Source organism: Panulirus ornatus, chromosome 9 (genome assembly GCF_036320965.1).
Source record: "Panulirus ornatus isolate Po-2019 chromosome 9, ASM3632096v1, whole genome shotgun sequence".
In the NCBI taxonomy this organism is placed as follows: Eukaryota; Metazoa; Arthropoda; class Malacostraca; order Decapoda; family Palinuridae; genus Panulirus; species Panulirus ornatus.
This window is the reverse complement of record NC_092232.1, coordinates 46,538,980-46,566,768: the sequence shown is the minus strand read 5'-3', so window position 1 is coordinate 46,566,768 and position 27,789 is coordinate 46,538,980. Positions and strand designations below refer to the sequence as shown.

Genomic DNA, 27,789 nt, shown 5'->3' with positions numbered 1-27,789 from the left:
GTTTGATCAAGTAAATAACGTAAGGGTAAGAGAGATGTGTGGAAATAAAAAGAGCATGGTTGAGAGAGCAGAAGAGGGTGTTTTGAAATGGTTTGGGCACATGGAGAGAATGAGTGAGGAAAGATTGACCAAGAGGATATATGTGTCGGAGGTGGAGGGAACGAGGAGAAGTGGGAGACCAAATTGGAGGTAGAGAGATGGAGTGAAATAGATTTTGTGTGATCGGGGCCTGAACATGCAGGAGGGTGAAAGGAGGGCAAGGAATAGAGTGAACTGGATCGATGTGGTATACCGGGGTTGACGCGCTGTCAGTGGATTGAATCAGGGCATGTGAAGCATCTGGGGTAAACCATGGAAAGCTGTGTAGGTATGTATATTTGTGCGTGTGGACGTATGTATATACATGTGTATGGGGGTGGGTGGGGCCATTTCTTTCGTCTGTTTCCTTGCGCTACCTCGCAAACGCGGGAGACAGCGGCAAAAAAAAAAAAAAAAAAAAAAAAAAAAGATAATGGATGTTCACCAGACTTGTAAGACAGATGCCACATACAGAATTCTACTCCAGATCAAATTTTCGAGGTCAGGTGATTATAGGTCAAGGTCACAAGGCCATTTTTATGGAAATGCTCCTGCATGCTCATTCACACAACATTGTACCAGTATTCTTAGTTATTTGATGTGAGCCAGATATATTCTGTCCATGTTACATAGATGCAATCAACATCTTAGTATCCATACACCTTGGGGCCTAGATATGTTTGGATAACAGAAAAGTGTGGATGATAGAATAGTCCCCTGGTACACATGGTAAAAAAAGTATCTTACCACTTTTTGTGTGAAAGAGGATGACACCATGGATGAAGGATTTTGAGAGATGCCCATTGGTTTGACCTTATATTGATAGCTCTGCTTTCTTGATATTGTAATATATTGATTGCTAGTGATATATCCTGTCATTTGCCCCGATAAATTTTAGGTTTTTCATTTTAATGGTTGTAGATGTAAATTGGGGCAACCATGATTATTAGGAATTTTGTCTTACATTCACACTTACCAACCCTACTGAGACAACACAAGTTATATTGATCATTTTGAAATTCATTGGACTCATCCAGGAAGATGATTTTATTACTGAGTGTACCTAAGGTATCCCCTAAACTATGGAAAAGATTCTTGAAAATAATTCCTTCCATTTCCATTATCAACCTAAGGTATCCCCTGAACTATGGAAAAGATTCTTGAAAATATCTCCAACTTGATCACAATGTTATGAACATAGATTTAGGCATATTTAGTAAAATTGTCTAGTAGATGTTGTGATAATGGAAGCTGTAACTTTTCAGCAATTGGTGAATCATATAGGCCTTCAAAAGCATTGGAGTTGTCTTTGAGCAGATTTTTTAGTGTGATCAGCTCAGTGGCCTAGCCACAAACACCTTCATGTTCAGTATTTTGAAAATTGTTCCAAGTGTTACCACACTGTCAAAATTTTCTAAAAAGAGACTGAAAATATATTGAGGTATAATGTAGATTATGTTGTGTGTAACACATCAGAAAGAAGTGAAAGTGAGTGAGAAGAGGCCACTTTGCAGAGATACCAATAGTGACAGTGAAGAGTGGCATAGAGGGAAAGTAAATGAGGCCAGAGGATTGAAAGGTATTTATGGGTGAAGATTTGTTGAGGTTTCCAAAAAAGAAGAGAAAATGTTGTGGAGAAGAGAGTTGTGAGAGTAAGTGAGCTTGGAAAGGAGACTTGTGTGAGGAGATACTAGGAGAGATTGAGTGTTGAATGGCAAAAGGTAGGAGGAAATGACTTGAGGGGAGTGGTTGAGGAATGGGATGTAAAATATTTAGGGAAGCAGTGATAGCATGTGCAAAAGATGTATGTGGCATAAGAAAGGTGGGAAGTGGGCAGATTAGAAAGGGTAGTGAGTGGTGGAATGAAGAAGTAAAGTTGTTAGTGAAAGAGAAAAGAGAGGTTTTCGGAGGAAACTTACAAGGAAGGAGTTCAAATGCTTGGGAGATGCATTAAAGAAAGCAGAAGGAGGCCAAGAAGAAGGTGCAAGTGTTGAAAAAGAGGGCAAATGAGAGTTGGGGTGAGAGAGTATCATTAAACTTTAGGGAGACTAAAAAGGTGTTTTGGAAGGAGGTAAATAATGTGCATAAGTCAAGAGAACAAATAGGAATATCGGTGAAGGGAGCAAGGGTGGGAAATGATAACAGGTAGTGATGAAGAGAGAAGGAGATGGGGTATTTTGGAGGTTTGTTGAATGTGTGATGATAGAATGGCAGATGTAGGGTGTTTTGATCAGGGTGATGTGCAAAGTGAGAGAGTCAAGGAAAATGGTTTGGTTAAGAGAGAAGTGGTAATTAAAGCTTTGCGGAAGATGAGATCTGACAAGGCAGTGGGCTTAGATGGTTTTGTAGTTGAATTTATTAAGAAAGGGGTGATTGTGTCGTTGATTGGTTGGTAAGGATATTCATTGTGTCTATAGATCATGGTGAAGTCCTGAGGAATGGCAGAATGCGTGCATAGTACCATTGTACAAAGGCAAATGGGATAAAGGTTAGTGTTCAAACTACAGAGGCATAAGTTTGTTGAGTATTTCTGGGAAACTGTATGGAAGGGTATTGATTGAGAGGATGAAGACATGTACTGAGCATCAAATTGGGAAAGAGCAGTGTGGTTTCAAAAGTGTTAGAGGATGTGTGGATCAGGTGTTTGCTTTGAAGAATGTGTATGAGAAATTCTTTGAAAAGCGAATGGATTAGTACGTAGCATTTACGGATGTGGAGAAGGCATATGATAGGGCTGATAGAAATGCTTTGTGGAAGGTCTTAAGAATATATGGTGTGGAAGGTAAGTTGCTAGAAGTAGTGAAAAGCTTTTATCAAGGATGTGAGGCATGTGTATGAGTAGGAAGAGAGGAGAGTGATTGTTTCCTAGTGAAGGTCGGTCCTAGGCAGGGGTGTGTGATGTCCTCATAGTTGTTAGATGTGTTTATGGATGAGATGGTTAGGGAGGTAAATGCAAGAGTTTTGGAGAGAGGGGCAAGTATGCAGTCTCTTGGGAATGAGATGGCCTGGGAAGTGAATCATGATACAGAACTGGTGGCTGGTTTGAGTAAGAAACTGCAGAAGTTGGTGACTGAGTTTGGAAAAGTGTGTGAAAGGAGAAGGTTTAGAGTAAATGTGAATAAGAGTGAGGTTATTAGGTCCAGGAGGTTTGAGGGACAAGGTAGTTGGGATTTAAGTTTGAGTTGAGAAAAATTGGAGGAAGTGGACTTAGCAGCAAATGGAACTATGGAAGTGGGGAGGGGCGAAGTTCTGGGAGCGATGAAGAATGTGTGGAAGGAGAGAATGTTTCAAACATTACAAACAATGCTGCTGCTCCCAGCCTCATTGGTGCCTCCTTCCCTTTCCTCCACACTTATTATTAATGTTCCTGCCACAATATAGCATTCCACTTTTCCCACCACACTGTAACCTTCTCCCTTCACTTGCAAACATTTTTCCTGCTCCTGGCAGCAATGGCACCTCCCTCTCTGCTTCCCAAGCTCATTGCTAGTGCTTCAAGATGCACTCGTGCCTCCCAAGTCCCTCCCTCTCTTTTTTTGGCCAGTACAATGTATACTGTATCTTATAGGGTTAAAGGATTTTTGTTATTCTCTTACATGAATAATCGATCATAATATGAAGATCTATATTCTATTTTTAGATTTAATCCCTTTTTAGACAGAGATGGCCTTTTATACATTTGATATTCCTATTTTTACTGTTGTGAGGTTTAGCCTTCCTCTAAATGAACTTGTTCCCTAATTTATCAGTTATGTTATTATGAAATTCCAGGAATGAGCTTCTCTTATATAGGAGAAGGGTGTATTGAAGTTTATGATTTAACACTGTATTGGTAGAAGTGTAATATACAAGCTGTGTAATTTTCTTTGAGCGTAATGCTACTTGCATATTATACTTAGAATGTTCCTTCTAAATAGAATAGCATATTTGCCGTCTTCTTGTATGGACTAGGATTCTTTCTAGTAAAACTCAATAGCTAATTGTATTATACCCAAAACACAGGGCCAATCCAAGACGCTTCAACTTTGACAACATTGGGAATGCTATGCTGGCCCTTTTTGAGGTCCTTTCATTCAAGGGCTGGCTAGACATTCGTGACGTATTAAAAATTCGGCTTGGCATTGTAAGTTGCCTCCAAATCCATTCATGTAAATATGAATGGTATTCCATTTATTCTGTGTGGTGTTACCCCAACGTAAACATGTCCCTGTGAAGCATTCTTGTTTGTTGTTGGCATGATAATTGTTTGTCTGTAAACTTTTGAAGTAGAGTTGAAATGTAGTGCTATCTTTTCTTACTTTGTTGTAGGCAAAGAACACAGATAGTGTTTCCGCATCTTTGCATGACAGCCTATTTGTCAAAGATAAGAGATGAAGGTATATTCTGTTGGACAAATATAGTTTGAACCATTAGTCCGTGTGTTTTGAAATATTTAGTTTCTTTTACTGGTTTGGGAGTTGTCGAGCAAAGTTAAGCAGAATTTTTGAGAAATCAACTTTTTCTTGGTAAATTCAGTTGTAGAATTTCAGGGATACAAAACATCATATCTGGAGTTGTTAGTTATCTGTATTACTAATGATGCTTCATAAATGTTTTTGCTCGTTTTTATTATTGGTATTTTATTATTGAAAATTGAAGTCAAGTTTTAGTTACTTTTTTATAACTTACAATCAGATAGTACTTTTAAGTCATCATTGTGTTCATAAGACAGTATGCGGTCAAGATTTTATAGCAGTTATTATATTAATTTACTGACCTGATAAAAGTACAGAACCACATTTGCATACAAGATAGATGTACCATTTTACTTCAGTTTGTATATGGTACAGCCTAATAAATGAACAGCTCTTTTTTGCTTATTAAGTAATAGTGACACCAGGTATAGATATTAAGCATGTGTTAAGCATTTAGATACAATTTTCTCTGAATGAGGATATAGCAGGGTGCAGTAATCACCATGGTATGATCTTTTTCACAGCACACTTGTAAGGGGATTAGAAAAAGTTTATGTGCTAGATTCAGAATTTAACAGTACAGTAAAGCTGTGGGTAGGCAGTAGTTGGTAGACAGCCAACTACCCGCCTGTGTATTGTGAGGGTTAGTAATGGCTGTGCAGTGAGGTAGCACTTCATTGGTTATCAAGTTGCACTTCTCTGACCCAGGTAAGCGTCTTTTCTTTCTGCCTCTCTCACAGTTGGACTACTGGCATTCTGTCTACAAACATATTCTCTCCTAGTCATATATAACACATGACAACACTTAACTCACACAGCTCATTCTTCATAACTTTAGATTTTCCTGTGGTTAGCACTATGTGCTAGCCCTACATTTTGGGAAAATGGTGGAAGCAAAGGATAGAAGCAATTCTTAGGAACTTTAGGTAGGAGCATTAGGTGGAAGTAGTCAGTAGGAACACTAGGGAGGAGCCTTTGCAAACACTGCACTAGAGTTGCCCTCTGCCAGTGGCCTGTTAAGGGTGGGGCACTAAAGGCTAAGAAGCAGAATTGGAGTTCACTAGTTATGGAGACTCTTTTGCCTTGGCCACCCCCTTGAGGGAGTTCCAGGTGGGAACAGGCATCAGAGATATAGATAGATGGTATAATTTTAGTGTATAGGAATGTATGAGGGGGGGCTGGAAATCCTCCCCTCTCGTTTTTTTTTTTAATTTTCCAAAAGAAGGAACAGAGAATTGGGCCAGGTGAGGGTATTCCCTCAAAGGCCCAGTCCTCTGTTCTTAACGCTACCTCGCTAATGCGGGAAATGGCGAACAGTTTGAAAGAAAGAAGGAATGTATGAGGGATATTCTGTTCTCTTATTTGAGTTTCATTATTTCGCATAGAATATTCTTATGTTAAAATGTCTCCCAAGAAAACTGGAAGCATGTGCTAAGGATGTAAATGGAGTAATTCTCTTTGAATTAGGATCTAGCAGACTGTAGTAATCACAATGGTATGACCTCTTTTAGTGCACAGTCTAAGACACAACTATGTTCCCTGTTTTGTCTGATGATGAGTTAAACCTCAAAACATTATGAAAGTCAGCTAGAGACAACATGTGGTTGGTTGGTGCACATGATTGGTTGGAAATTTCGGGTTGCCATTCGGATAATGTTTTGAAACATTCATGCACAATTGCTATTTATGATTTGGATACCTGACTGCTGAACAATATTTGATATGGAACAACATATTTTTAAGGGCAGTCATAATCTGAAAGTTGTCAACAGATGAGACGTCAAAATGTTTGGCAGTCTACATTCACGTGTTATGTTATCACCTGATAGTTTTACATGACATGATTTATTGCTGGAACTGGTGTATGTTGGAGTTATGGTGACCATAGCTTGTGTGAGCCATAGTCAAACATGTTCCACATCTGTATTTCACTATACCTATACCATCTCTAAGCACCACCGAACAGTAAATGGTGAACTGGCAACTTGTTTCATGGTTACCAGGCCTGCCACCTGTACATAAGTGTCACATACATGTGTGTGGATTGGCTTAACCTATTCTCTTAAGTTTTCACCAAAATCAGGGAAGATAGTTGTGTCTTTGATTGTACACTTGGAAAGGGATTAGTAAAAGTTTTCATACTTGATATAAAATATAGCAATACAGGGAGTTCCTGAAGGGAACAGGTGGCAAGAGATATAGATAGATAGTAAAACTCAAGCATATAAGAAAGTATGAGATTCTGCCCACTTATTTGAAAGTTTATTTTGCATTAAATATCCATTTGTAAGAATTTCTTCATAGGAAACTGGAAGTGCAGATGAAATTTCATATAATATAGTATAGTATAGTATATTATAGTATATTATAGTATTACGTGTTAATTGATAGGCGCACGAAAGAGAACTTTGGATGTGAATGTGCTGAGGTGCAACTGGAGGGATGTCTGATCATTATCTTGTGGAGGCAAAAGTGAAGATTTGTAGAGGTTTTCAGAAAAGAAGAGAGAGTGTTGGGGTGAAGAGAGTGGTGAGAGTAAGTGAACTTGGAAAGGAGACTTGTGTGAGGAAGCACCAGGAGAGACTGAGTACAGAATGAAAGAAGGTGAGAACAAAGGATGTAAGGGGAGTGGGGGAGGAATGGGATGTATTTAGGGAATCAGTGATGGCTTGTGCAAAAGATGCTTGTGGCATGAGAAGCGTTGGAGGTGGGCAGATTAGAAAGGGTAGTGAGTGGTGGAATGAAGAAGTAAGATTATTAGTGAAAGAGAAGAGAGAGGCATTTGGATGATTTTGCAGGGAAATAATGCAAATGACTGGGAGATGTATAATAGATAGAAGCAGGTCAAGAGAAAGGTGCAAAAGGTGAAAAAGAGGGCAAATGAGAGTTGGGGTGAGAGTATCATTAAATTTTAGAGAGAATAAAAAGATGTTTTGGAAGGAGGAAAATACAATGCGTAAGACAAGGGAACAAATGGGAACATCAGTTAAGGGGGCAAATGGGGAGGTGATAACAAGTAGTGGTGATGTGAGAAGGAGATGGAGTGAGTATTTTGAAGGTTTGTTGAATGTGTTTGACGATAGAGTGGCAGATATAGGATGTTTTGGTCGAGGTGGTGTGCAAAGTGATAGGGTTAGGGAGAATGACTTGGTAAACAGAGAAGAGGTAGTAAAAGCATTACAGAAGATGAAAGCCAGCAAGGCAGCAGGTTTAGATGGTATTGCAGTTGAATTTATTAAAAAAGGGAATGACTGTATTGTTGACTGGTTGGTAAGATTATTTCATGTATGTATGACTCATGGTGAGGTGCCTGAGGATTGGCGGAATGCTTGCATAGTGCTATTGTACAAAGGCAAAGGGGATAAAAGTGAGTGCTCAAATTACAGAGGTATAAGTTTGTTGAGTATTCCTGGGAAATTATATGGGAGGTTATTGATTGAGAGGGTGAAGGCATGTACAGAGCGTCACCTTAGGGAAGAGCAGTGCGGTTTCAGAAGTGGTAGAGGATGTGTGGATCAGGTGTTTGCTTTGAAGAATGTATGTGAGAAGTACTTAGAAAAGCAAATGGATTTGTATGTAGCATTTATGGATCTGGAGAAGGCATATGATAGAGTTGATAGAGATGCTCTGTGGAAGGTATTAAGAATATATGGTGTGGGAGGCGAGGCAAGTTGGTAGAAGCAATGAAAAGTTTTTATCAAGGATGTAAGGCATGTGTACGTGTAGGAAGAGAGGAAAGTGATTGGTTCTCAGTGAATGTAGCTTTGCAGCATGGGTGTGTGATGTCTCCATGGTTGTTTAATTTGTTTATGGATGGAGTTGTTAGGGAGGTGAATTCAAGAGTTTTGGAAAGAGGGGCAAGTATGCAGTCTGTTGTGGATGAGAGAGCGTGGGAAGTGAGTCAATTGTCGTCCGCTGATGATACAGCACTGGTGGCTGATTCGTGTGGGAAACTGCAGAAGCTGGTGACTGAGTTTGGTAAAGTGTGTGAAAGAAGAAAGCTGAGAGTAAATGTGAATAAGAGCAAGGTTATTAGGTACAGTAGGGTTGAGGGACAAGTCAATTGGCTCCCAATGTAAATTTGAATGGAGAAAAACTGGAGGAAGTGAAGTGTTTTTTGATATCTGGGAGTGGATTTGGCAGCGGATGGAACCATGGAAGCGGAAGTGAATCATAGGGTGGGGGAGGGGGCGAAAGTTCTGGTAGCATTGAAGAATGTGTGGAAGTCGAGAATGTTATCCTGGAAAGCAAAAATGGGTATGTTTGAAGGAATAGTGGTTCCAACAATGATATAAGGTTGCGAGGCGTGGGCTATAGATAGAGTTGTGCGCAGGAGGGTGGATGTGCTGGAAATGAGATGTTTGAGGACAATATGTGGTGTGAGGTGGTTTGATTGAGTAAGTAATGAAAGGGTAAGAGAGATGTGTGGTGGTAAAAAGAGTGTGGTTGAGAGAGCAGAAGAGGGTGTTTTGAAATGGTTTGGTCACATGGAGAGAATGAGTGAGGAAAGATTGACAAAGAGGTTATATGTGTCAGAGGTGAAGGGAACGAGGAGAAGTGGGAGACCAAATTGGATGTGGAAGGATGGAGTGAAAAAGATTTTGTGTGATCGGGGCCTGAACATGCAGGAGGGTGAAAGGCATGCAAGGAATAGAGTGAATTGGAATAATGTGGTATACCGGGATTGACGTGCTGTCAATGGATTGAACCAGGGCATGTGAAGCGTCTGGGGTAACCCATGGAAAGTTCTGTGGGGCCTGGATGTGTAAAGGGAGCTGTGGTTTCAGTGCATTATACATGACAGCTAGAGACTGAGTGTGAATGAATGTTGCCTTTGTTGTCTTTTTCTAGCGCTACCTCGCGCACATGCAGTGGGGGGGTTGGTATTTCATTGTGTGGCGGGGTGGCGTCGGGAATTGATAAGGGCAGACAGTTTGAATTATGTGCATGTGTATATATATATATATATATATGTCTGTGTGTGTATATATATGTATATGTTGAGATGTATAGGTATGTATATGTGCGTATGTGGATGTGTATGTATATACACAGCGACAAAGTATGATATATATATAAATAGATGAATAATGTTAATAGTTAAAGTATCTCTTTGGGAAACTGGAAGTGCAGATGATTTTTGGTATAGTATTTAATATTATTAGAATGTGTAATAGATGTTGCCTCTTGGTGATAAAAGTATTCATCAGTAGGTGTGATGACTGTATTCTGTTGGAGGAGCTATTATTGGCAGTATTGTTCACATAATTAGACTTTATATTGATATGTCTAGCTCATTGGTGAATGTTATGCTACTCATTGGTGAATTATTGTACAACGATCATTGCTCATCGGTGAATGTTATGCTACTCATTGGTGAATTATTGCACAACGACATACTGAATTTTATTTAAAATTTCCCTGTGTATAAATGCTGCAGAATTGTAGAGTATGTAAACTAAATATATGATACACAGTTCTCAATATACAAATTGCAGCACCTCTCTAAATCAGACATGAATTTCTTTTTACTGCGCTAAACATCATAGGCTGTAATTGATAAATTTTGAAACATTGTACTGCACCATGATGGTGTTTAAGATGATATCATTGATGGTTATGAAAGAATTCAGCCTGGCCAAATTCATCCAAACCTATCTATTTTATAAAGGACTGTGTTTTTGATATCCTTGAGTATGTGTTTAGAAAGTTATTGTAAATAGAGCCACTAAGAAAATATAGAAGGTTCAAACATACTGGGAAGCAGTATCTATCTACCTTCTCACTCCAGAAACCAGTTCCTCCTTCTTGGAGACCCTGCAGCAAACAGGAAGCCTGCCATGTACACCTGGCAGGACTATCTATCTATATCTCTGATGCCTGTTCCAACTGGAACTCCCTGAAGGGGGTGGCCACAGCAATAGTCTTTATAACTATAGAACTCCAGTGCTGCTTCATAGCCTTTAGTGCCTCACCCTTAACAGGCCACTGGCAGAGAGAAACTCTAACGCAGTGTTTGCAGAGAGGCTTCTACCTAATGTTCCTACTGACTGCTTCTACCGAATGCTCCTGCCTGGTACTTTTATCTAATATTTCTACCTAATGCTCCAGCCTAAATGTTCCTACCTAATACTTTTATCTATTGCCTCTACCATTTTGCCAAAAGGTAGGGCTAGTGTACACTAATTGTACTCATTGCTGGAAAATCGAGAGTTATGAAGACTGAGCTGTGTGAGTTCATTGCTGTTAAATGTTATGTCTGACAAGGAGAGTTTGTATGTTTGTAGAAAGAATGTAAGTGGTCCATATGTGGGTAAGGAAGAAGAAAAAACAGCTTCCTGGGACAGAGGGGTGAAATTTGATAACCACTGAAGTGTTAGCTCATTATGCAGCCATTACTAACTCTCCCTATACCCAGGCAGATAGTACTAGTAATATACCTCCCTGATCGTTAGCTGCCTACCAACTACTACTTACTGCAAGACCACAGGTACTACATTATAGTGATGTATGAATGTTTATGTTTGGAATGTGTGGAGCAGTTGAGCAGTAAGTAGTCATTGTCTTCATTGTAGTAGTTGCATGAAGGGTCTTGGGACTTGATTATTCATTACTGGAAGTACTGTAGGGATAGGTGATATCTGGAACACATACAGGAAAGTGAAACTAGTAAATGTATGGGGACTGTGGCTGCATATGGGTGTATGACTGGTGGGGTGATGTTCTAGAGTTGGAAAGGCAGTTACCAGTGCTTGCTGGGTCATTTCATTGTAAATGTATTGTCAGATAATTTTTTTAAGGTGGGGATATCTATGAGTATTGAATGCTGAAGTGTGAGCAAGGGGTAAACTTTTTATTTCTACTTGGGGAAGGTGGTTGGTTATAAGATATCTTTGGATGGGAGGGGTGTACTGTTATTGTAAAGAATTGAGTTCCAGACATATTGGGATAGGATTGTATCCACAACCAAGCCCCACAGATTTTTCTTTGGTTTACCCCAGTAGCTTCACATTCCCTGGTTCAGTCCATTGATGGCACAATGACCCCAGTATAACATGTTGTTCCAACTCTCTCTGTTTCTTGCACGACTTTTATCCTCCTGCATGTTCAGGCCCCGATAGCTCAAAATCTTTTTCACTCCATCCTTCCACCTTCAGTTTGGTCTTCCGGCTCTCCTTGTTCCCTCCACTTCTGACACATATATCCTCTTTGTCAGCTTTTCCTCACTCATTCTTTCCATATGTCCAAACCATTTAAGCACACTCTCTTCTCTCCCAACCACACTCTTTTTATTACCACTCAACTCTCTCATCCTTTCACTACTTACTCGATCAAACCACCTCACACCACATTTTGTCCTAAAGCATTTGATTTCCAACACATCAGCCCTCTCTGCACCACCGTATCTAATCCTTGAAATATACCCATTTTTATTCTCCAAGATAATGTTCTCTCTTTCCACACATTATTCATTGCTCCTAGAACCTTCACCGCCTCCCTACCTTAATACTCACTTTCTCTTCCATGGTTCCAGTCGCTGCCAAGTCCACTCCCAGATATCTGAAACTCTTTACTTCCTCCAATTTTTCTTCAAATTGTTTTTCAACCTTGCTGAACTGAATAACCTTACTCTTATTTGCATTTACCCTCAGCTTTCTCCTTTCACATGCTTTTTCAAACTTAGTCACCAACTTCTGCAGTTTCTAACTCAAATCAGCCATTAGTGCTGTATGATTGTTGAACAACAACTTCCTCACTTCCCAGGCCCTCTCATTCTCATCCCCAACAGACTGCATACTTGTCCCTCTCTCTAAAACTCTTGCATTTATCTCCCTAACCACACATTTATCTCCCTAACCACCCCATCCATAAACAAATTAAGCAACCATGAGGACTTCACACATCCCTGCTGCAGACCAACCTTCACTGGGAACCATTCACTCTCCTTTCTTCTTACTCATGCATACGACTTACACCCATGATAATAATTTCTCTCTGCTTCTAGCAGTTTACCTCCTACATCATATATTCTTAAGACCTTCTAAAAAGCATTTCTATCAACCCTATCACATGCCTTCTCCAGATCCATAAATGATACATACAAATCCATCTGTTTTTATAAATATTTCTCACACATATTCCTCAAAGCAAACACCTGATCTACACATCTTGTGCCACATTTGAAGCCACACTTCTCCTCCCCAATCTTATTCTCTGCATGCTTTCACCATCTCAGTCAATACCTTCCTGTATAATTTTCCTGATATACTCAACAAACATATGCCTCTTTAGTTTGAAAACTCACCTTTATCCCCTTTGCCTTTATACAGTGGCACTATACCTCCATTCCGCCAAAACTCAGGCGCTTCACCATGATCCGTACATATGGTGAATATCCTTACCTACGAATCAACAACACAGTCACCCCCTTTCTTAATAAATTCAACTGCAATACCATCCAGTCCTCTTCTCTTTTCACCAAACCACTCCCCCTGACCCCTCTTATTTCACACACCACCCCAACCAAGACACCCTACATCTGCCACTCTGTCATCAAACACATTCAGCAGTCCTTCAAAATACTTGCGTCATCTCCTCCTCACTCCAACACTACCTCTTATCACTTCCTCCCTTGCCCCCTACACTAATGTTCTCATTTGTTGTCTTGACTTTTGCACATTATTTACCTTCATCCAAAACATTTTATTCTCCCTAAAGTTTAATGACACTTTCTAACCCCAAGTCTCATTTGCCCTTTTTTTCAACTCATGCACTGTCCTCTTGACCTCCTACTGCTTTCTCATGCATCTCCCAGTCATTTGCACTCCTTCCTTGTAAGTATGAATCCAAACGCCTCTCTTTCTCTTTTACTAATGACTTCATCCCACCACTTGATACTGTTTCTGTTCATGCATCTCTTGCACATGCCATCACTGGTTCCCTAAATACATGCCATTCCTCACCTTTTCCCCCTCACTTCATTTGCTCTCTCCTTTTGCCATCCTACACTCAATCTTTCCCGGTAATTCTTTACACAAGTCTCCTTTCCAAGCTCACTTATGCTCACCTCTCTCATCTCCCAACATTTTTTTCTTTTTTAAAAACCTCTAAAAACCTTCACTTTTGCCTCACATGGTAGTGATGAGACATCCCACCAGTTGTCCCTCTCAGCACATTTACATCCAAAAGTCTTTCTTTTACATGCCTATCAATTAAAATGTATTCTAATACTGCCCTTTGACCATCTCTCCTACTCACATAAGTATACTTTTGTAAATCTTTCTTTTTAAACCAGGTATTCCCAATCAACAGTCTTTTTCAGCACACAAATCCACAAGACCTTCACCTTTTTCTCCATTTACAGCACTGAATACCCCATGTGCACCAATTATACCCTCAACTGCCTTATTACTCACCTTCACATTCAAATCACCCATCACTAATAACAGGTCTTGTGCACCAAAATTGCTGGCACACTCACTCAGCTGCTCCCAAAACACTTGCCTCTCATGATCTTTCTTCTCATGATTAGGTGCATAAGTACCAAGGATCACCCATCTCTTGCCATCCACTAGCAGTTTTACCTATATCAATGTAAAATTTGCTTTCTTTCACTGTATAACACACTCCCACACCTCCTGCTTCAGGTGTAGTACTACTCCTTTATCTCTCGTCCTCCCACCATTCCCTGACTATACTCCCGGGATGTTTCCAAACCATTCTTCCCCTTTACTCTTGAGCTTTGTTTCACTCATAGCCAGAACATCCATATTTCTTTCCTCAAACATATGACCAATCTCTTCTTTCTTATCTTGGTTGCATTCACACACATTCAGACACCCAAATCTGAGGTTTCGAGGGGGATGAGCACTCTCTGTTTACTCTTTTTTTTCTTTTAGAAATTGCGGTATATATGTGTGTAAACCATGGAAAGTGTTGTGGGGCCTGGATATGGAAAGTGAGCTGTAGTTTGTGTGCATTATACATGACAGCTAGGGACTGAGTGTGGACGAATGTGGCCTTTGTTGTCTTCTCCTAGCGCTACCTTGCACGCGTGTGGGGGGAGGGGGTTGTTATTTCATGTGTGATGGGGTGGCGATGGGTATGAATAAAGGCAGCAAGTATGAATTATGTACATGTGTATATATATATATATATGTCTGTGTATGTATATATATTTATGTGTTGAAATGTATAGGTATGTATATGTGCGTGTGTGGATGTGTATGTATATACATGTGTATGTTGGTGGGTTGGGCCATTCTTTCGTCTCTCTCCTTGCTCTACCTCACTAACACAGGAGACAGCGACAAAGTATAATTGATAAATAAATGAATATATATATATACATATATGTATATGTATGGGGAGGTAATAACAAGTAGTGGTGAAGTGAGAGGAGATGGAGTGACTATTTTGAAGGTTTGTTGAATGTGTTTGATGATAGAGTGGCAGATATAGGGTGTTTTGGTTGAGGTGGTGTGCGAAGTGAAAAGGTCAGGGAGAATGATTTGGTAAACAGAAGAGGTAGTGAAAGCTTTGCGGAAGATGAAAGCCGGCAAGGCGGCGGGTTTGGATGATGTTGGTATGGAATTTATTAAAAGAGGTGGTGACTGTGTTTTTGACTGGTTGGTGAGGATATTCATTGTATGTATGGTTCGTGGTAAAGTACCTGAGGATTGGCGGAATGCATGCATAGTGCCATTGTACAAAGGCAAAGGGGATAAAGGTGAGTGTTCAAATTACAGAGGTATAAGTTTGTTGAGTATTACTGGGAAATAATATGGGAGGGTGAAGGCATGTACAGAGCATCAGATTGGGGAAGAGCAGTGTGGTTTCAGAAGTGGTAGAGGATATGTGGATCAGGTGTTTGCTGTTAAGAATGTATATGAGAAAAACTTAGAAAAACAGATGGATTTGTATGTAGCATTCATGGATCTGGAGAAGTGAAGAATGTATATGAGAAAAACTTAGAAAAACAGATGGATTTGTATGTAGCATTTATGGATCTGGAGAAGGCATATGATAGAGTTAATAGAGATGCTCTGTGGAAGGTATTAAGATTGTATGGTGTGGGATGTAAGTTGCTAGAAGCAGTGAAAAGCTTTTATCGAGGATGTAAGGCATGTGTACGTGTAGGAAGAGAGGAAACTGATTGGTTCCCAGTGAATGTCAGTTTGCTGCAAGGATGTGTGATGTCTCCTTGGTTGTTTGATTTATTTATGGATGGAGTCGTTAGGGAGGTGAATGCAAGAGTTTTGGAGAGAAAGGCAAGTATGCAGTCTGTTGTAGATGAGAGGGCTTGGGAAGTGAGTCAGTTGTTGTTCGCTGATGATACAGTGCTGGTGGCTGATTTGTGTGAGAAACTGCAGAAGCTGGTGACTGAGTTTGGTAAAGTGTGTGAAAGAAGAAAGCTGAGAGTAAATGTGAATAAAAGCAAGGTTATTAGGTGCAGTAGGGTTGAGGGACAAATCAGTTGGGAGGTAAGTTTGAATGGAGAAAAACGGGAAGTAAAGTGTTTTAGATATCTGGGAGTGGATTTGGCAGCGGATGCAACCATGGAAGCGGAAGTGAGTCACAGGTTGGGGGAGGGGGCGAAGGTTCTGGGAGCATTGAAGAATGTGTGGAATACGAGAACGTTATCTCGGAGAGCAAAACTGGGTATGTTTGAAGAAATAGTGGTTCCAACAATGTTATATGGTTGCGAGGCATGGGCTGTAGATAGAGTTGTGCAGAGGAGGGTGGATGTGTTGGAAATCAGATGTTTGAGGACAGTATGTGGTGTAAGGTGGTTTGATTGAGTATGTAATGAAAGGGTGAGAGATATGTGTGGTAATAAAAAGAGTGTGATTGAGAGAGCAGAAGAGGGTGTATTGAAATGGTTTGATCACATGGAGAGAATGAGTGAGGAAAGATTGACAAAGAGGATATATGTGTCAGAGGTGGAGGGAACAAGAAGTGGGAGACCAAAGTGGAGGTGGAAGGATGGAGCGAAAACGATTTTCAGTGATTGGGGCCTGAACATACAGGAGGGTGAAAGGCGTGCAAGGAATAGAGTGAATTGGAATGATATGGTATACTAGGGTCGACGTGCTGTCAATGGATTGAACCAGGGCATGTGAAGCGTCTGTGGTAAACCATGGAAAATTTTGTGGGGCCTGGATGTGGAAAGGAAGCTGTGGTTTCGGTGCATTACACATGACAGCTAGAGACTGAGTGTGAACAAATGTGGCCTTTTGTCCTCTCCTAGTGCTACCTCGCGAGGGAGGGAGGATGCTATTTCATGTGTGGCGGGGTGTTGACAGGAGTGAATAAAGGCAGCAAGTATGAATTAGGTGCATGTGTTTATGTGTATATGTCTGTGTATGTATATATATGTATGCATTAAAATGTATAGGTATGTATATGTGCGTGTGTGGACGTGTATGTATATACATGTGTATGTGGGTGGGTTGGGCCATTCTTTTGTCTGTTTCCTTGCACTACCTCGCTAATGCGGGAGACAGCAACAGAGTATATGTATATACATGTATATACATACACGTCCACATATGCAAATATACACACCTATACATCTCAGCGTATACATATATATACACACACAGATATATACATATATACAAATGTACATAATTCATACTGTCTGCCTTTATTTGTTCCCATCGCCACCCTGCCACACATAGAATAACAACCCCCTCCCCCCTCATGTGTGCGAGGTAGTGCTAGGAAAAGACAACAAAGGCCACATTCGTTCACACTCAGTCTCTAGCTGTCATGTAATAATGCACCGAAACCACAGCTCCCTTTCCACATCCAGGCCCCACAGAACTTTCCATGGTTTACCCCAGACATGCCCTGGTTCAATCCATTAACAGCAAGTTGACTCCGGTATACCACATCGTTCCAATTCACTCTATTCCTTGCACGCCTTTCACCCTCCTGCATGTTCGGGCCCCGATCACTCAAAATCTCTTTCACTCCATCTTTCCACCTCCAGTTTGGTCTCCCACTTCTCCTCGTTCCCTCTACCTCTGACACATATATCCTCTTGGTCAATCTTTCCTCACTCATTCTTTCCATGTGACCAAACTATTTCAAAACACCCTCTCCTGCTCTCTCAAACACACTCTTTTTATTACCACACATCTCTCTTACCCAATTATTACTTACTCGATCAAACCACCTCACACCACACATTGTCCTCAAACATCTCATTTCCAATACATCCAACCTCCTCTGCACAACTCTATCCATAGCCCATGCCTTGCAAACATATAACATTGTTGGAACCACTATTCCTTCAAACATACTCATTTTTGCTTTCCGAGATAATGTTCTCAACTTCCACACATTTTTTAATGCTCCCAGAACTTTCGCCCCCTCCCCCACCCTATGAATCACTTCCGCTTCCATGGTTCCATCCGCTGCCAAATCCACTTTCAGATATCTAAAACACTTCACTTCCTCCAGTTTTTCTCCATTCAAACTTACCTCCCAATTGACTTGTCCCTCAACACTACCGTACTTAATAACCTTGCTCTTATTCACATTTACTCTCAGCTTTCTTCTTTCACACACTTTACCAAACTCAGTCACCAGCCTCTGCAGTTTTTCACATGAATCAGCCACCAGTGCTGTATCATCAGCGAACAACAACTCACTTCCCAAGCTCTCTCATCCACAACAGACTGCATACTTGCCCCTTTTTCCAAAACTCTTGCATTCACCTCCCTAATAACCCCATCCATAAAGAAATTAAACACCATGGAGACATCACATACCCCTGCCGCAAACCTACATTCATTGAGAACCAATCACTTTCCTCTCTTCCTACATGTATACATATCTTACATCCTCGATAAAAGCTTTTCACTGCTTCTAACAACTTGCCTCCCACACCGTATATTCTTAATACCTTCCACAGAGCATCTCTATCAACTCTATCATATACCTTCTCCAGATCCATAAATGCTACATACAAATCCATTTGCTTTTCTAAGTATTTCTCACATACATTCTTCAAAGCAAACACCTGATTCACACATCCTCTACCACTTCTGAAACCACACTGCTCTTCCCCAATCTGATGCTCTGTACATTCCTTCACCCTCTCAATCAATACCCTCCCATATAATTTCCCAGGAATACTCAACAAACTTATACCTCTGTAATTTGAGCACTCACTCTTATCCCCTTTGCCTTTGTACAATGGCACTATGCAAGCATTCTGCCAATCCTCAGGCACTTCACCATGAGTCATACATAAATTAAATAACCTTACCAACCAATCAACAATACAGTCACCCCATTTTTTAATAAATTCCACTGCAATACCATCCAAACCTGCTGCTTTGCCGGCTTTCATCTTCTGCAAAGCTTTTACTACCTCTTCTCTGTTTACCAAATTATTCTCCCTAACCCTCTCACTTTGCACACCACCTCGACCAAAACACCCTATATCTACCACTCTATCATCAAACACATTCAACAAACATTCAAAATACTCACTCCATCTCCTTCTCACATGACCACTACTTGTTATCACCTCCCCATTAGCCCCCTTTACTGAAGTTCCCATTTGTTCCCTTGTCTTATGCACTTTATTTACCTCCTTCCAAAACGTCTTTTTATTCTCCCTAAAATTTAATGATACTCTCACCCCAACTCTGATTTGCCCTCTTTTTCACTTCTTGCACCTTTCTCTTGACCTCCTGCCTATTTCTTTTATACATCTCCCACTCATTTACATTATTTCCCAGCAAAAATCGTCCAAATGCCTCTCTCTTCTCTTTCACTAATGATCTTACTTCTTCATCCCACCACTCACTACCCTTTCTAATCTGCCTACCTCCTACACTTTTGTGCAAGCCATCACTGCTTCCCTAAATACATCCCATTCCTCCCCCACTCCCCTTATGTCCTTTGTTCTCACCTTTTTCCATTCTGTTCTCATTCTCTCCTGTTACTTCCTCACACAAGTCTCCTTCCCAAGCTCACTTACTCTCACCACTGTTTTCACCCCAACATTCTCTCTTCTTTTTTGAAAACCTCTACAAATCTTCACCTTTGCCTCCACAAGATAATGATCAGACATCCCTGCAGTTGCACTTCTCAGCACATTTACATCCAAAAGCCTCTCTTTCGCGCGCCTATCAATTAACACGTAATACAATAACGCTCTCCATCTCTCCTACTTACATATGTATACTTATGTATATCTCTATTTTTAAACCAGGTATTCCCAATCACCAGTCCTTTTTCTGCACATAAATCTACTAGCTCTTCGCCATTTCCATTTACAACACTGAACACCCCATTTACACCAATTATTCCCTCAATTGCCACATTACTCCCCTTTGCATTCAAATCACCCATCACTATAACCCGGTCTCGTGCATCAAAACTACTAACACACTCATTCAGCTGCTCCCAAAACACTTGCCTCTCATGTTCTTTCTTCTCATGTCCAGGTGCATATGCACCAATAATCACCCATATCTCTCCGTCCACTTTCAGTTTTACCCATATCAATCTAGAGTTTACTTTCTTACACTCTATCACATACTCCCACCACTCCTGTTTCAGGAGTAGTGCTACTCCTTCCCTTGCTCTTGTCCTTTCACTAACCCCTGACTTTACTCCCAAGACATTCCCGAACCACTCTTCCCCTTTACCCTTGAGCTTCGTTTCACTCAGAGCCAAAACATCCAGGTTCCTTTCCTCAAACATACTACCTATCTCTCCTTTTTTCTAATCTTGGTTACATCCACACACATTTAGACACTCCAATCTGAGCCTTCGAGGAGGATGAGCACTTCCCGCGTGACTCCTTCTTCTGTTTCCCCTTTTAGAAAGTTAAAATACAGGGAGGGGGGTTTCTAGCCCCCCACTCCCATCCCCTTTAGTCGCCTTCTACGACATGTGAGGAATGCATGGGAAGTATTCTTTTTCCCCTATCCCCAGTGATAAATATATATTATTATTATTATTATTATTTTGCTTTGTCGCTGTCTCCCACATTAGCAAGGTAGCGCAAGGAAACAGACGAAAGAATGGCCCAACCCACCCACATACACATGTATATACATACACGTCCACTTATGCAAATATACACACCTATACATCTCAACGTATACATATATATATATATATATATATATATATATATATATATATATATATATATATATATATATATATATATATATATATACACACACAGACATATACATATATACACATGTACATAATTCATATTGTCTGCCTTTATTGATTCCCATCGCCACCACGCCACACAGGAAATAACAATCCCCCCCCCTCCTCATGTGTGCGAGGTAGCGCTAGGAAAAGACAACAAAGGCCCCATTCGTTCACATTCAGTCTCTAGCTGTTATGTAATAATGCACCGAAACCGCAGCCCCCTTTCCACATCCAGGCCCTACAGAACTTTCCATGGTATTTTTTTTTCTGCCACCCTGCCACATATGAAATGGCACCCCCCTCCCCCCAGTGTGTGCACGAGGTAGTGCTAGGAAGAGACAGCAAAGGCCACATTCGTTCACACTCAGTCTGTAGTTGTCACGTGTAATGCACCGAAACCACAGCTCCCTTTTCACATCCAGAAACCACAAAACTTTCCATGAGTTAGGAAACGCTGGCAAAGAGGATATATATGTCAAATATGAGGGAATGGGAAGATCTGGATTCCCAAATTGGAGGTGGAAGGATGGAGTGAAAATGATTTTGAGCTTTTAGGGCCTCAGCATGCAGGAGGGTGAGATGCCTGCGTGGGATAGATTGAACTGGGACAGTGTGTTACACAGGGGTCAACATGCTATCAGTGGACTGAAGCAGGGCATGTGAAACATCCAGGGTATACCATGGAAAGGTGTGAGGGGCCTGGATATGAATAGGGAGCTGATATTTTGGTGTATTACACATTATAGCTTGTGTATGGATGTGAGCAGATGTGGCTTTTCTTCATCTGTTTGCTAGTGCTACCTTGCTAATGCAGGAAATGGCAATCAGGTATGATAGTAATATTGATAGTGATAAAGAGATATATGATATAATATAACCCAGTTTAAGCCAGTTACCCAATATATTGACCAACCCATATGGGTGGTTGAACAGCTTTTTTTGCTGACTAACTGCTGCAACCAGGATTCGAACCTATGTGACCCCTCAATGCATCATGGTTAGCAATGTCCACCGGTTCACTGAAAAGTTGTTAGGTGATTTCATTGTGTTTTGATGGTAATGTAATGTCATCTGCAAATGAAAGGACCTTCTTATTGTAGGTCATTATCATCATTTAGAAAAATAATTACAAATTTTTAAGTTTGTGCATTAGTGTGGCATTTCTAATTTTGACAGAGGTGTTCTGGAAAGAAAAAGTTTCATAGATCTCAGAATTACACCACCAAAATCCGTGGTATGATCACAGAAAGAATATCATTATTCAGGTGAATAGTAAGCCAACTCAGAGAGAAGTAAAGCATTCATTGATAGATTTATTGTTAACTGGAACAAAATGTAACATTACTGACTTCACAGTCATAAGAGAGTGGCAGTGAAGGTAGATGAGTTTGGAAACACGGCAGTGTTATCATGGATGAGCATGGAGTATAGTTGTAGCAAGTGATTGCATTTACGTTATTGATCAGTGTAGTTTTTTTGTACTATTCATCAGAACACGACAGAGTTATGTATTTTGCATGCATTAAGTGTGATTGTAGCTTTTTTTTGTTGTGTTTGCCTTTCTTGCAGATGTCATTCATATAGCAGTGTAGCATTGTAGAACTACATGGATTTGACTCAGAAACTTTTCACAAGCTGAAAGCTAACTTTTTAATGTGTTTTGATAATCTTTCTAAAATTTGCAGAAAATCTGGTTTTATGGTTACCATATGTGGAGATTACATTTTTATTTGTAATTCCACCCTCATAAACATGATTCTTGAGCCCAAAGTAACACATCTACTGCATTTATTTATCTCTCGCAGTATATCTCATTTTTATCATTACTGTTACTTTCGTGCATCATTTCCAATGACCTCTCACATTCCATCCATTGTATAGGAACATATCATCCACACTTCTTTCAAATGGTTTCTTTATGCCACATACCTCTTTTACACATTCCTTCTTTAATATATCTAATCTGATTCCAGCTGTACTGCATAAGTTATCCATCTGTTGTTCCATCGTGGTCTTTCTTTATCTAGGAAGGCTAAGGTTTTGCATTCATGAAAGGTTTTACATTCAAGAATTAGAATTGAGGCAGACATTCCATTATACAGAGCTCTTGTTGGCTCTTCACTAAAATTGATCCAAAATTTGGAATAAGATAGTTTTTGTTGTTCTAAGATGTATGAAATAAGTTTATACATTAACACTCACACATGTGTGATGCAACAAGTGTCTTTCAGAATACTTACCTTGGTCCACACTGGATGCAGCAGTTTTAGTCCAAATCCATTAGAATGCATTGAAAAATCCATTTTTGGGTGTTCGAGCTTTTTTTAATGATTTCCTGTTCATCTTTTTTGGGTAATGCATTATTGAAAGAATGGTTGAAAAGAAATATTCCACATTATTAGAAAGTGAAAATTAGAATGTGTGTGAATTAGTGGTGATCAACAAGTTTGCTTCATGTTGGTGATTTTGGTATAAGATATACTATTTGGTGTACATGATATTATAGAGCAGCCATATATGAACAAAAGCTTGTAGATAGGTATATGAAACCAAGGTAGTCTTATAAATTGCTCTAAACATTTATGCACAATTGGTAGTACGTATTTCAAAAAACTTGCTGTAATGATGGCGTATGTGATATAGAGCAGTCTTGTATGAAGAAAAATGAGTAAAAAACAAGAAGACCAAAAATAGTGTCTCACATTATTAATTATCCTAAACATTTATGTTTGGCAGACTGCTTACTGTGCAGGTCTCATTCACCTTAGGGGTATTGTGAGGTTTCATCCACTTGTGTGCAGATGTGTTAAGGATAGAAGAAATAGGAAGTGCCTGAAATAAGACAGTTTAAGTGAATAGACTTTGTTATCTATGATAAGATGAACCATACTTCTGTGATTAAGAGACAACCTGCCATGTTTTTCTGGTAATGAAGAACGTAGTGATATGAAATGAAGGCGTTTTGTTCACTGTAGTTATGAAACAGAGTCTGTTTTTAAAACTGCTCATGTGAAATGTCCTCTGTGTAGGGAGGAGATTATTTCCAAAGTTAATGGTAAGGGTTTTCATAATTAGTAGCCAAGATGTAGGTAACCTCTGGTAGTGTAGGAATCCATTTAATTGAACAAAGGATAGTGTTGTACAAGGTTAGCATTCCTGATTCAGATGCATTCTCAAGCTGCCCAGGGTAAAGTACATAGGTTTGAATCCTAGTTGCAACAGTTGTTCCACTGTCAGCCCAGTTGTTCATCCACCCCTAGGGGTTGATTGATTAAATGGGCACATGCCTCAGGCTAAGATATATATACAACTGTCCTTGATGCTACCTTGCTAATGCAGGAAATGGCAAATATTTATGAAAGAAATATGAAGAGAGAGAGAGAGAGAGAGAGAGAGAGAGAGAGAGAGAGAGAGAGAGAGAGAGAGAGAGAGAGAGAGAGAGAGAGAGAGAAATAATGAGATGACTTAGATTGGGACTTCAGTTGCCTTTGCTGTCTTAGCTAACATGAAAAAAAAAATGGTTATTAATAACAGAGGTGTATTCAAAAGAGTTGTTGTAATTGATCTCTAGAAGTGTTCAAATATATATATAAAACTTTTATGTTGGGTTTAGGTCAGTCAGTCGATTAGAGATGTGCTTATAAAGAGTAACTTGATAATGTAGTCTAGTTAAAGATGTGTCCTTTTTGTAGATATTACTGGGGAAAATACTGATAGTAGGTTAGAACATGGGAGGGTATTGATTGAGAGGGTGAAGGCATGTACAGAGCATCAGATTGGGGAAGAGCAGTGTGGTTTCAGAAGTGGTAGAGGATGTGTGGATCAGGTGTTTGCTTTGAAGAATGTATGTGAGAAATACTTAGAAAAGCAAATGGATTTGTATGTAGCATTTATGGATCTGGAGAAGGCATATGATAGAGTTGATAGAGATGCTCTGTGGAAGGTATTAAGAATATATGGTGTGGGAGGAAAGTTGTTAGAAGCAGTGAAAAGTTTTTATCGAGGATGTAAGGCATGTGTATGTGTAGGAAGAGAGGAAAGTGATTGGTTCTCAGTGAATGTAGGTTTGCGGCAGGGGTGTGTGATGTCTCCATGGTTGTTTAATTTGTTTATGGATGGGGTTGTTAGGGAGGTAAATGCAAGAGTTTTGGAAAGAGGGGCAAGTATGAAGTCTGTTGGGGATGAGAGAGCTTGGGAAGTGAGTCAGTTGTTGTTCGCTGATGATACAGCACTGGTGGCTGATTCATGTGAGAAACTGCAGAAGCTGGTGACTGAGTTTGGTAAAGTGTGTGGAAGAAGAAAGTTAAGAGTAAATGTGAATAAGAGCAAGGTTATTAGGTACAGTAGGGTTGAGGGTCAAGTCAATTGGGAGGTGAGTTTGAATGGAGAAAAACTGGAGGAAGTGAAGTGTTTTAGATATCTGGGAGTGGATCTGGCAGCGGATGGAACCATGGAAGCGGAAGTGGATCATAGGGTGGGGGAGGGGGCAAAAATTCTGGGGGCCTTGAAGAATGTGTGGAAGTCGAGAACATTATCTCGGAAAGCAAAAATGGGTATGTTTGAAGGAATAGTGGTTCCAACAATGTTGTATGGTTGCGAGGCGTGGGCCATGGATAGAGTTGTGCGCAGGAGGATGGATGTGCTGGAAATGAGATGTTTGAGGACAATGTGTGGTGTGAGGTGGTTTGATCGAGTGAGTAACGTAAGGGTAAGAGAGATGTGTGGAAATAAAAAGAGCGTGGTTGAGAGAGCAGAAGAGGGTGTTTTGAAGTGGTTTGGGCACATGGAGAGAATGAGTGAGGAAAGATTGACCAAGAGGATATATGTGTCGGAGGTGGAGGGAACGAGGAGAAGAGGGAGACCAAATTGGAGGTGGAAAGATGGAGTGAAAAAGATTTTGTGTGATCGGGGCCTGGACATGCAGGAGGGTGAAAGGAGGGCAAGGAATAGAGTGAATTGGAGCGATGTGGTATACCAGGGTTGACGTGCTGTCAGTGGATTGAATCAAGGCATGTCAAGCGTCTGGGGTAAACCATGGAAAGCTGTGTAGGTATGTATATTTGCGTGTGTGGACGTATGTATATACATGTGTATGGGGGGGGTTGGGCCATTTCTTTCGTCTGTTTCCTTGCGCTACCTCGCAAACGCGGGAGACAGCGACAAAGTATAATAAAAAAAAAAAAAAGGTTAGAACATGAATGAAAATATTGATGTAGAATGTACAGGACCAAAAACAGTACAGAAACATATGCATGATTGGTAGATGAGAGGATTCTTGTCCATTGAATTACTGGTGTAGAAACAGGAATATATATAGAAGAAAGATATGTACCTCCTTATAAGCTCTATTCTACCTCATAGTTCATTGCCATTGGTAAAAGCTATATCTAAGAACATAGATACCTAATAGGAGTTCAAAGGAGATGCTTTCATGTGCTTTAAGGGATCTTTTTTTTTGAGTGCCATGGGTCTTGTGGCCCCCTACATACTACTGCAAATTGTTGAATCACTTAAGGGAGGTAGTAAGCAAAGTCCACTTTTTCTTAATGTACTCAGCCTTTTTAAGTCAGTAGTTCCATTTATGTTGATAGAGATGCTCTGTGGAAGGTATTAAGAATATATGGTGTGGGAGGCAAGTTGTTAGAAGCAGTGAAAAGTTTTTATCGAGGATGTAAGGCATGTGTACGTGTAGGAAGAGAGGAAAGTGATTGGTTCTCAGTGAATGTAGGTTTGCGGCAGGGGTGTGTGATGTCTCCATGGTTGTTTAATTTGTTTATGGATGGGGTTGTAAAGGAGGTAAATGCAAGAGTCCTGGAAAGAGGGGCAAGTATGAAGTCTGTTGGGGATGAGAGAGCTTGGGAAGTGAGTCAATTGTTGTTCGCTGATGATACAGCGCTGGTGGCTGATTCATGTGAGAAACTGCAGAAGCTGGTGACTGAGTTTGGTAAAGTGTGTGGAAGAAGAAAGTTGAGAGTAAATGTGAATAAGAGCAAGGTTATTAGGTACAGTAGGGGTGAGGGTCAAGTCAATTGGGAGGTGAGTTTGAATGGAGAAAAACTGGAGGAAGTGAAGTGTTTTAGATATCTGGGAGTGGATCTGTCAGCGGATGGAACCATGGAAGCGGAAGTGGATCATAGGGTGGGGGAGGGGGCGAAAATTTTGGGAGCCTTGAAAAATGTGTGGAAGTCGAGAACATTATCTCGGAAAGCAAAAATGGGTATGTTTGAGGGAATAGTGGTTCCAACAATGCTGTATGGTTGCGAGGCGTGGGCTATGGATAGAGATGTGCGCAGGAGGATGGATGTGCTGGAAATGAGATGTTTGAGGACAATGTGTGGTGTGAGGTGGTTTGATCGAGTAAGTAACGTAAGGGTAAGAGAGATGTGTGGAAATAAAAAGAGCGTGGTCGAGAGAGCAGAAGAGGGTGTTTTGAAATGGTTTGGGCACATGGAGAGAATGAGTGAGGAGAGATTGACCAAGAGGATATATGTGTCGGAGGTGGAGGGAACGAGGAGAAGAGGGAGACCAAATTGGAGGTGGAAAGATGGAGTGAAAAAGATTTTGTGTGATCGGGGCCTGAACATGCAGGAGGGTGAACGGAGGGCAAGAAATAGAGTGAATTGGAGTCATGTGGTATACAGGGGTTGACGTGCTGTCAGTGGATTGAAGCAAGGCATGTGAAGCGTCTGGGGTAAACCATGGAAAGCTGTGTAGGTATGTATATTTGCGTGTCTGGACGTGTGTATGTACATGTGTATGGGGGGGGGGGTTGGGCCATTTCTTTCGTCTGTTTCCTTGCGCTACCTCGCAAACGCGGGAGACAGCGACAAAGTATAAAAAAAAAAAAAAAAAAAAAAAAAAAAAAAAAAAAAAGTTCCATTTATACTTTGGAATTTATATACATGTGCAGACTTGCTAAGTTTATAAGAATTTTTGAGTATCCTTGAATGCAACAACATAGAAAGAGAGCTAGACAAGCGTGAACATTGGTCGGATGCATGGCTAATGAAATCAAACCAAAATATGTTAAAGATGAAGATGAAATTAAACCAAAATG

At 40.4% G+C, this 27,789-nt stretch overlaps 1 protein-coding gene across 1 annotated transcript in view; it reads left to right on the top strand.

Annotated features, from left to right (window-relative positions):
• na (sodium leak channel non-selective protein na) overlaps positions 1 to 27,789 on the top strand; it is a 175,986-nt gene that overhangs the window by 100,588 nt on the left and 47,609 nt on the right. Inside the window, exon 21 of the mRNA XM_071665125.1 lies at positions 4,081 to 4,201. Within this exon, the coding sequence (XP_071521226.1) occupies positions 4,081 to 4,201 (121 nt within the window). The remainder of the gene's footprint in view (positions 1 to 4,080; positions 4,202 to 27,789) is intronic.